The sequence below is a fragment of the Cygnus atratus genome, chromosome 6 (assembly GCF_013377495.2).
Source record: "Cygnus atratus isolate AKBS03 ecotype Queensland, Australia chromosome 6, CAtr_DNAZoo_HiC_assembly, whole genome shotgun sequence".
In the NCBI taxonomy this organism is placed as follows: domain Eukaryota; kingdom Metazoa; phylum Chordata; class Aves; order Anseriformes; family Anatidae; genus Cygnus; species Cygnus atratus.
In genome coordinates, this window is record NC_066367.1 from 14,273,231 (window position 1) to 14,284,490 (window position 11,260).

The 11,260-nt window shown below is 40.2% G+C and overlaps 1 protein-coding gene across 1 annotated transcript; it reads right to left on the bottom strand.

Moving 5' to 3' along the window:
- Positions 1-6,697: 6,697 nt before the first annotated feature.
- On the bottom strand, positions 6,698-9,760 carry CTLA4 (cytotoxic T-lymphocyte associated protein 4). The gene is made up of 4 exons (XM_035571233.1): positions 9,703-9,760; positions 8,396-8,746; positions 7,744-7,853; positions 6,698-6,796 (listed from the first exon to the last, which is right to left on the bottom strand). Exons 1-4 carry the CDS (start codon positions 9,758-9,760, stop codon positions 6,698-6,700), a joined length of 618 nt encoding a protein of 205 aa, XP_035427126.1.
- Positions 9,761-11,260: the final 1,500 nt, after the last annotated feature.

Sequence of the window (11,260 nt, forward strand, 5' to 3'; positions counted from 1 at the left end):
GAAAATATAAGAAGTCTTATCAGAGCTCCTACAGAACTTCAAACAGCTCAGCTTTCCCCAAACAGCTGTACATGAAGAGCAGTGTGGCTCTGCAGTGTGACTGAAGGCCAACAGAGACCAAGGAGAATTTTCACAGAACAGAAGGAGATTGAGATATTTCTTACAGTTCATGATGACGCAAGTGCCCAGCTCAAAGTACTATGGAAGTCAGTACATGCCAATCCCCTCAAACTTTGGAAAGAGACTGTGCGAAAGTAAACACTTCTGCTGGCCCCTTTCATTGCTAGTTCAAGGAAGCTGCAAATCCCCAAGGAGAAGCTCTAAAAGCAAGACTAAGAGCTGCCTAATGAGCAGTGAGTTAACAGTAACCCATTTCATGTAAAGCAGGATTCATTTACTTCCTGTGTGTACTGAGTTGTAGAAGTCTTTGGAGTCAGGCCACTCAGTTCGTACTTTGAAAGAAGCCTGGAGTATTTGCTAGGTGTAACTATTTTTATTTACATAAAAAGAGCAATCCTATGTATTACATGCAAACAGCAATCCTTTCTTTCAAGAGCTCTCAGCCCAAACATTTATGTCCAGTTCTAACAGAAAACCCACATCCCGAGCACTGATCCTGGCTAGGAAGAACAAGGCATCCTGCTGCTTGCTTCAGCTTTCAACACAAGCTGCTGCATCACAGGGCAGAGCATGAATGCTGATAAACCCCACCCACGGCACAACATGGTCCAACCAGATGTTACCCGGTAATTCAAGCTCTCCCTGTTGTATCACATAACCTGTTACAGGAGGTATTCTTCTCGAAGTTCCACCTACTGGAATCATGTAATTAATTATGTGAGAAATTATGTTTTCCTTAAAAGCAAGTGCTTGCCTACTGTTGAAAACAAAACAAAACAAAACAAAACAAAACAACAACAACAACAAAAAAAACTAACAAACTAATCCAGAAGGCATCCAATAAGGAAATAAAAATGTTTTTTTTTTAATCAAAGTTATGACTGTCTGGTTGTTTGATATATGGTTTCAGGTTTCTGCCATGGTTTTCCCTCACTCTGTCAGGACAGCTCTGTGCAATTGCAGCTGCCCAGTTGCTGTCTGTGATACCAAAGATGACTCCAATGGCTGCTCTCTGTGTAAAGAGTTTGTAATGAAAATAAAGAACCATCAGTATGCTACTTTTCATTTTGAACAGTCAATTACTTCATCATTAATAAATAAGATATGCTTTCTTATTATCAATTTCATTGCAAATAAAGAAGTACTACATAGCATGTTTGCAAGAAAACTGCATGCCAATAAATATTATACTATAACAGAATTCATCCATATTCTTTAATCCTAATTTTTACTGCAATCGCATATACTTGTTTTCAATTTGTAATATACTTATATTGAAAGATGTCTGTGTCTTACCACTTGTGCTGCCGGAAGTTTGCCTGTTGATGCTCCTGTGAGTTAAAGTAACTTAAAATGTTCAGGAACCTCATTTGTATCATGTGGATGTTTGAACAGAACAGATGTGGTGTTGTGTAGAAATGTTCCACCCCAGAGCAGAAAATGAAGCAGATCAAACTGAGCAGATTAAAGAACTACTTTTTTTCAAAACAACAGCCAGAGGAGAATGAAGGAGAAAAACTGTCAGTGAAGAAACTGAGAACTTTTAGTTCAACTGTAACTTCATAACCACTAAAAAACGTTCATTAAGATATAAAACCATGAATGTGGTTAAGGCAGCTGACTTTGGAAATTGAAAGAAAACTCCATTTTAGAAGTTAAAAGAAAAAGGAAAGAAAAGTAGAAAAGTGACATTTTGAATAGTTAATAATCTTCTATTTCATGGAAATATCTGCCAGGTCACATCAAAAGGAATTATTAATGATTCCAAATGGAGTTTTGTCCCCTATCTGAACTCTTCCTTGCTGTATCCTTCTAGTAAACAACAGGAATTTCTAAACTAATTTCAGGGGCAACTTTTACAACTCTCCTGCTTCGACTTACTAAGATCTTGTATCAGTAGCTGTTAATTTGTTCAAACATGCCACAGTTCCTCAACATTCTTCTTTGATACGCGATGTAAAAGTGCCTTAAATAAGACTGTTCTTTTATCAGTCACAGAAAACATTCACACAAAATGATAACAAAGTCTCTTAAGTGCTAAATATCTGTATGTAGAAGTACAGGAATAATCATGCGCAAGTGCTCAGGAATTTGCAGTATCAACAGTATGGTGCCCTGTATTTGTGATTCTTTCCCCTTTCTCTGCAGCTCAAAAGTTTTCTGAATTTCACCTCTTCCCCACACCTTTCTTCCCCATCCATAAGCTTGCACTCAAAATGACATTACACTCCCATGGAATGTAGAGGCTCCACAGCGAGAGAAACTAGCTCAGAGTACCATTTATGAGTTCAAGCAAGCATGAAGTTTACAAATGTCAAAAGTAAATTGGTTTTAGTAATGCATAAAACCATCTGCTATACACCAGCCTTCTTTGGTTTGGATTTCATGACATAACTCTTGGCTACATCATCTGATTCCTATTTATGCCTCTCCTTTTAGAGGCACAGCTCTTTAGTCATGGTTCAGACTGTTCCCATCATGGGGAAGACTAAAACCTTTTTTTTTTCTTTTTTTTTCAGAGCTCTCTCCCCAGCAATAGTTTTTCTCTAGCAAAAGGAAGAAGCCAGACTTATGGCCTCACCTTCAGAGACTGTTGCCTCCAAATCTCACCTCAGTTCCTTACACAAATTCTGATGCTCTTTGAAGCTGCAAAGCTTAAAGTCAGAAGGCAGAAATTGTATTAAACAAGCTAGGAGTTACCTGGACAATGGAGGTGTTTGTTACTGAAAAACTAGAAATTAATCCCAAGTGTCTCTTCAGCAAAGTTCAGAAGTTAGGAAGAATAGAAGCAGGTCTGCTGTTGAATAGCCTGGGGGCCCTTGATTATAATTTTTCTAATTTGGTAAGGAAAAATTTGATGTGGAAAACAGCATGAATTGATTTTCCCTGTAGATCTCAAGGCCTGACTGAGTAGCAAGTTCAGATTTGCATAGTTGTTTCCTTTTTCACAGGAAGATCTCTAATGCTAAAGTGATGGACCACTCTGCCAAATCATAGAATAGCCAGATGAGAGACTTTGTTGCATGTTTTTCTGCATTAGATAGGAATCCGATAGTTGAAAATGGCAAGGAGAAAAATTGTTCATATAAAAAAGCAGATGAAAATGAAAGTAGAATATCGGTGTGTGTGTGCATATGCCATTGCCTTTGATGCAGACAAGTATACGTGTGAATGCCCAGGCAGATGCCGCCAGAAACTCACTATTTCTGTTTCTCAAACAGGCTGACATGTCTCCTGTCTGGGTAAAGGGGACATCAAAAGAGACCCTTCCTGAACTTCAACAAGCAGTGCGGTCTCATTGTTTGGCTGCCCAGGTAAGATATTCAGTTATGTTTTTAAACTCCCTGTTCTATGAGCCCCTAATTCTTCTGAGACCAATTCCTTTGGCCTCTACATGTTGCATTCTTCCCAGAGTCAGCATTTCCTCCTTCTTACATTTTTTCGGATGTACAGTACTGCTTTGGTACTAGTACAGCTATTGGTACTGCTGTAGTCTGAGAGAAAAGCATATCTGACTTGCATATGTCCATTTTTTTGAATGCTGATCATGGCAAGATACTCTCCTAGCATCAGGAGAAAGCACAGAGCTCAAGGTCCTGAAGGGTGGCACAGGGCATGAGCAGAATGGAAATTCCCTGAGGTTTATGCTCTGCACTCTTCAGAGCTGCTATATGGACCATATGGGGACAGGCATAAATAACATCTCTGAGGGCACTTAGGCTCCAGTCATTTCTGTAGCGCCAGATATAAATTACGAGAGTACTATTGTCAATAGAATCTGAACTGAAATCCCACTTTGGTCTTCATTGCTACATCTGCTGTTTTGAGTGCACCTCGTACTCTGCCAGAAAATTCAAAAGGAGAACCTGGCTTTGAACAGAAATGGTAACGCATGCTTGGATAACATTCAGCTCAGGTAAAGCTGCTACAATGGTAAGAAAAGCTAGAGAAAATTCAGCACTGCAGAAATAAGAGAAGGTTGGAAAAAGTTTGGGTTGAAAGCTACTGAGAATGAAGAGAAGTTCAGAACAGCTAGAGAATTTAGGCAAAGTAATTTCCAATACAATAGTTAATAAGCGTCATACCAGAAATTACTTAAGTGCAGGAGCAAACATAAAATACTGCTATTGCCGTATGTGAAATGATTGTTTCTGCTCAGGTGTCCCATAATCTTCACCATCTGGGTAATTTACCAATTTTTAGTTTGTTTAGGTCAGAATTCTCCACTGCCCATTAGAGGCTGAATGTCTCAAGGAAATGCTAGTGTACTGAGAGGGATTAGTCCTGATGGATGCAGAAGGCCTAACCATGGTCAGCTTACCTGCCAGCAAAGAAAGTGATTATTATTTATACTTGGATTCTGTGGTGACACAGATTCACAGCTGTGGCCAGAGGTCATGAGATTGCTGACAGAGGCCCAAAGCATCCCTTCCCTCAGGAGGGACAAACTTAGAAAATCATTTACTTGAGCTGCTTTGGATTGCTCAAGAGAAGGAAGCACTTGGTTGTAGCGCATACAAATTGTCAAGGGAGAGAAAAAGAAGAAACACTTGGTTCCTGATTAGCAATTGGACACAATTCAGGGAATATCTGAGCTATTACTTCCTGTGCTGGGAAAAAAAGTTGACCTGAGTAATTATTCTTGCTTTGCCAGGGTAAATTTATTGGAAGATTTTACAGCTCCAACAAGCGGATGTGTGGGTCAAATCTATTTCTGCCAGTCATGGAACACATTTCTCTTAGCAGACTGCATTTGAATAGACAGAAATTTGGTCATTTTGCAGTGAGGTCAGCTGTGTGAGTTTTTACCATTTTTAATGCCCAGAACAACAGGCTAGTGGAAAATTGGAGAAAAATCCCAGACTGTTGTCAAATTAAGGAACAATGGCTTCAGAAAAAGCATATGTCACCAGATGCTACTTTTACTTAATGCACTACAACTGTAGGTCAACACTGAGAAAGCAGTTGGCACCTGCAAATGTTTGAGTTGGTAGCAAATTGAGACTGTGAATGTTTGTTTGTACAGTGGGAGCTGATGTAAGATGAATGGGGGAAGAGGGGAAAAGCTAACCAAGAGAGCAATGAGATTTGGTGTTCTGCAAGCTGCTGCTGCTGCAGGAGCGGTGTAGTGGGCTGTGGGGATTTGATTACACAGTTACTGAGGCAAAAAGATGCATTCACAACTGTTAAACAGAGGTACATACTGCCAAGTTTTGGGGTTGTAAGGTGAAATTTTGATCGCAAAGAATTAAAACGGTAGAGCTAAGAATTCTCAAATGGTTTTAAGCTCTAAAAGCTTTGTGTGTCAGGTAGCATTAAGTGAGTGAGAGTGCCAAGGAGGTGCAAAGAAAACAGGATTTGAAACTAGAACTAGCTTTTTGTATAAACAGGTACAGGAGATGCTACCAAAGTCGTTACTGTTACCTTCTGCAAGCAAGTAACTTTGCTGGAAGTGTAAAGGTGACTGGTAGCATCTGCGAACCACATCACAGCAGCTCTAACTAAACAAATAGAAGACTTGGCAGATTTTAATGGTGACCCCTGAGGAGGAGGGCTGAGAAAGTAAGTGTTGGCATTAGCACCCAAGCTCCTCAGAAAGGCAAAACACAGGGTCAGAGGGGAAAGGTTCATCTTGTCATCGCTGCTTTCTAACATGTAGCCACTTCCTGTTGCTTCTGAGAATGGTGAATAAGAAATGAACTTTAATTTGGGCAAAGCTTCAAGGTTTTTATTGAATGGTACATAACTAATAAACAAGATTATACACTGTTGGTATTTTCATGGAAAATAGACTCAGTTAAACACAGCAACATACTTCTGCCTTTTGGATAGATGCTAATTTAGCATTTGTAAAATGTGAGGCCCCAGCAGAGCTGGAACATCTTCCCAGCAACAGCTTAAGAGGTCTCCAGCTGGGCAGCTTTTCTCTCCAAGCACTGGCTCAGATATCATCAATGTTAACTCCAGCGCAGCACTGCTGGGACGCAATGCCAGAGAAAGGTGCTGAGATCAGGCTTTTAGAGCAGCGGTATCATCACTGCCAGCCTACGGTGATGCCTCTGTTGAAGCGCGAAGCACTAATGCAAGAAATGGAACCAATAAATAGCACTGCACAGAAACAAGTCAACATTCCTTTGTACATTAGTGTGCTCCTCTGCCTCTGCCTCCCAGACCTGTAGAATTAGCCTTGCAATGACACACGAGCTTCTGTCTTAATAGTGTTTGGATCTCAGTTGATCAGTAGATATGGCACAATCTAACAATACGATGTTCTGCTGCAACAGCAATAGCACTTAATGCTATACATATATATATGCATATATATATAGACTACATATTGGTACAATACAACTCAAAGAATCAATGGCCTAATGTAGCCATTTTTATGTAACAGGGTTAACCTTGAAATATTAATGCATAAACTATATTTATTCTCCTCCAAACCGTAGAAGTTACAAGGAATATTATCTCTCTTTCCCATACACCTTTGTAATAAGATAACAAATTTTATTTCTTTGACTTAAGTCAGTTAGCAGATTCTCCATCCCAGCTAGGAAACAGGCTCCCTCTCCCTGTTTCAATTCACAGTGATGTGAAATGGAATCACTTTTTTCTCTAGCTTTTCAGAAGGCATTTTCACATAGACTCCAGTAGTGAGACGTCGTCTTCTCTGTATCTGTAAAATATGGGAAGACACAAAAATGAACAAGTCATCACAGCATAATCACTGACTAGCACATTTTAAAGAGTGGTAGGTGTACTGCCTTTAGCGAGTAAAACATATTCTGGACACCTTTCCTATTCACCTCTCTTTGTAGAAGATCCATTAAGACTATTTGAGGGATAATCAAGAGTTACAGGGGCTGTTTAGCAAAAGATAGAGTCCTACTATTCAGTTAGCACTTTGAAGGTGCTCTTGTTGCAGAGTCCAGCAACAGTTCAAACCTAGGAGTGTTGACACCTGACTGCTTCATTTGGCTTCTAGGGACAAGGATGGATTGAAAAATACAGGACAGGAGTACTTTTTGGTTTTATGCTTTGGCATCAGTTTTATTTCTAACAGGCTGAGCACGCCAGACCCACACTGAAACGGGCAACCCAGGTTTCTCATGCCTCTGTTTTCATGCAGATGTTCCTAGCCGTGAAGTTAAAAATGCTGTAAATTACAGTTCCCCCCTGTCACAAGGGGAGGCCTCTTTAAATTTGCTTTGCACCGAGATAAATATTGGGGAAAGGAAAAATCAAATCCTGGCAATTTGTGTGAATCGGCCATGTGAAATCAGAGTACACCTGAAGTCTGTTGCCTTTGATCCCAGAAGCATCCAAGACTCCGTCCTGTTCTAAGCATCCAAACCTAAGCCAAGGATCAGTCCAGCTGATAGAAGCTGGCTGCTTTCTGGTACTCTGGCAACACAACTGATCCACAAACAAGTTTAAATGGTAGGTTCAGGAAGTTCTCATTTTGTATTATTGTAACAGCACTGCATTGCACCAGTAAAAGGGAGCCAGAACACCCCCGTGCCTTTGCTCCTAACATTCTTCCCTCTTCTCATTTCTTTCTCCTTTTCCTTGGCACACAAAGGGGTATTATTAGCAGGATGGGGCTGAATTGACAGGACTTACCGCTTTGCCCACGACAACAGCTGAGATGATGAAGCTGTAAAGAAAGAATCCTGAGGCAGTAGCTCCTAATACCCAGAGATATATGGCAGTGTCTGGACACGGTTCTGGATCTAAAATATATCGTATCACACAAGTCATATTACACATGCAGAAGAACATACATCTTACTCTTTGCTGTTTCTGCACTTACATTCCTTACTGCCTGTACACAACATAAGGAATCCCCTCGAGTCAAAGATTAGCCTCCACACTGCTTTTCTCTAACCTGCACTATCGCAAGATACTACCATGACTGAGCTCTGAGCCCCTGCCCACTCAACTTCCAAGGAAAATAGCTTTATCTGCAGAAGAACACGTCTTAGCTTTGCTGTTTCAGCTCCTACATACCTTACTGCCTGGACCCAACATATACACTATATGGTGTTGCTTATGCTGTCCAATGCTCATACATTACTAAATACATTGCATGCCTATGAATACACCTGCTTTAGGTATCTACAGGGAGACATTAAAGGAATAAGAGCATGATTCTCAAAGCTTGAATCAGTGTTCAACCACACTTCTTACAAATAGAACTTTGAAGATCTCTGAGACATAATAGCAACACCCTTAAGCTGGGAGTATCACAGTTCTGTAAAGCTGCTTGGCTTACCAATCACGTAGAGTTGTGTCCCATTGCCTTTGTTCATAAAATAGGGTGGAGGGTACATCCGCTCCATCTTGCAGACATAAAGACCAGTATCATTAACTTGCAGGCCAGTGAGGGTGAGGGTCACATTGTTTCGGCTAGGGCTAACACGGCACTGAATGACCTCTTCCACACTGAACATTTTAAACTCCGTCGTGTAGGTTGAAGCACAAATCTCAGTGAACTGGTCACCCGTCTGTTTCAGCAGAGTCACTCGAATTTCCTTTGCATTCCCGATGTGCTTGTATTTACACACCAAGCTGGCAACTCCTTGCCTGTTGGCTAGCACCATTGCTGGCTGAGACACTTCCATTACTGTAAGGAAGCAAAGGACGTGATGGTAAATGATCCGTCAAGAAATTATCTGCAGTCATGTAATATTTACTTGAAACCCATGCAATAGGAGGAGTGTCCTACCACCCCCTGTCAACCATGGGTAACTCCTAGAAATGCGGATAAATTCTTCCAAAAAAACACAACAACCACAATTCACATAGGGGCAGCATTAATATACTTAGAAATGCTGAAGTGCTTTAATTACTGTAAATTATATTATAAATCTCAGCAATCACTTGTTGCCCAAACCAGAACCATTAGGGTAACAGTAAAACTGAATAGAAACTGTATTTGCATTTCTTTTGGTTTTGATCTTTTTGCACCAGCTATTCCCAAGCCACTGTACAGCAGCAGCATACATATCCTAAGCCACAGTATAGGAATGCACAGCAAAGCCTGATAAACATACTGAAAAAAAATCATGACAAATCTTAAGGGGAAACTAGTGTACCACTGGCTACCTTTTACAACTGCTGTACTCTATCCCACTATAGTATGGGAATGCAATTATTTTTTTCTTTAAAAGCTGTCAGGACACAGTATTTGATTTCATATTATATCAGTCCATTTGTGGTCAGGGCTTATCTTCCCCAGTTCTTCAGTGCCAGAATTTGAGAGAGAGAGGAGTAAAATCTCTCCAGCCATTCAAACCTCTGTCTCTGCCTTATCAGCTGCCAACTTCACTCACAAGGCCTGGTGTGTCAAAATATTTCTTCCTTCTCGAGCTACTCTGAATCCTGCTCAGCCTCTCTGCAGATGCCTCTGTTCTGAAGTCTGCATCTGGTTTTCCAGACACCTCTCAGTTCTCAGTCCGTCCTGCCGAGAGGCTCCATGTCATCTCCCTCTCCCTCTTGTACCCAGCCCCTGTCCTACAAAGATGTGAAACTGAGAAAATGCAGATACCCCCGGCTACCTTGCCTCCTTCATCTACCCACCTTCTGCAACGGCAGTGGCTGTGCAGAGAAATCCCACGGTGACCAATATTGAGAGCATTCCTGCGCTGGGACAGATGCTGAAGGGACTGACGGTGTCTGATGCCTTCAGACGTTAAGACAAACTGGAACTCCCAGAAGGACTGGAAAACAGGTGACACCTTTCAGGATACTGAATCTTCGAAATGTTTGAACCCACACAGAGTCAGTGTGTATATATATAGCTTTGATCCCAGATGCTGTACCTGAAAGTAATATGAAGCTTTGTTTTGGTTTTACGAGAAAGGAAGTAGTGGGTTTGATTAGTACGTGCATAGTTAACCTCAAACAGCATGAACAAAAACAACTATTCAGCAGATGGAAAATATATATTCAATCTGAAACTGCCATCCATTCTGCTTTAAGAATTGGGGGAGGAAAGGTAATCATCCAATAGAGCAATTCAGGCCTTTTGGTGCTGCCTGCTTGCACAATCATAGTCATTAAAATTTTAGCAATCATCAGGTATTTCCCACTAGGACAACATGCAGAGAACTGTATTTCTGCCTAATGTGACACAGTGAATCAGTGCAAGCTAGCCTTTTTGTGGAGGACTTCCCTCCGCCCCCAATTTCTTTGCTTCCTTTAATGTTAATGCTTTTGATGTTTAAAAACTGCTGCCCCCTTCAAAATACTGATTACAATTGCAACAGCTTCAACTTTTCATATCAGCAATGTGACTTGAATCATAACCCAGCTTCTTTAGGCTTTTGTGTTTCCAAGAAAAAAATTATCTAGGTTTATAGCTAATGACTTCCACATCTGTGCAGTACTTTCCTACCTAAAGACTTTCCTGTCTAAGTACCTTGAGATCACCAGATGAAAAACACTGCAGGAGCTTTGATTATTGCTATCTGTGCTTAGAGAACCTGCCTCATTTCAAATCTCAGTGAAACAGTTTTCACCCAATGGCCTTTTAAAAGTCATGTAAGGTCTGAAAATCATTGTGCTTTTTTATGTGACAGGCTGTCACATCCATGAATCATTGCCTAAAGAATTTCATAAAAATGCAGTTACCCTGAAGGTCATCATTCTTTTTTTTTTTCCTACTTTGAGAAGTTCTTTTATAAGGTGCTTCATTTATACATGTAGATCTAGTAGATTACAAAGACCTACTTTTGAACTGTGACCTAGAAAAAATAATAGCATTCATTCTTCAACAGTAGCTTGCTCAATCCAAAGACACGGGATAAATATTTGATCTTGAAATCATGTAAATACATAATGATAAAAATAAATTTACTGCTTCTATATTTAGGTGATGCAACAATTGTTTGTAATGACAGATTCATAGCCAGTTTGATTTCAACCAGCATTCAAATCAGAATTGATGATAAGTAAAAATATGGCTCTAGGAAAATGAAAAACTACATCTGACTAATGAGTCTGGGACATATTGTATTACTGGTTAGACAAGCTTAAATCAATGTTAATAATAAATTTAATATCAAATTAATGCTACTGCAACATCGCGTGCCAGGATAACAGTGATATTTATGGCATGAAATTACCAGGTTCTGCT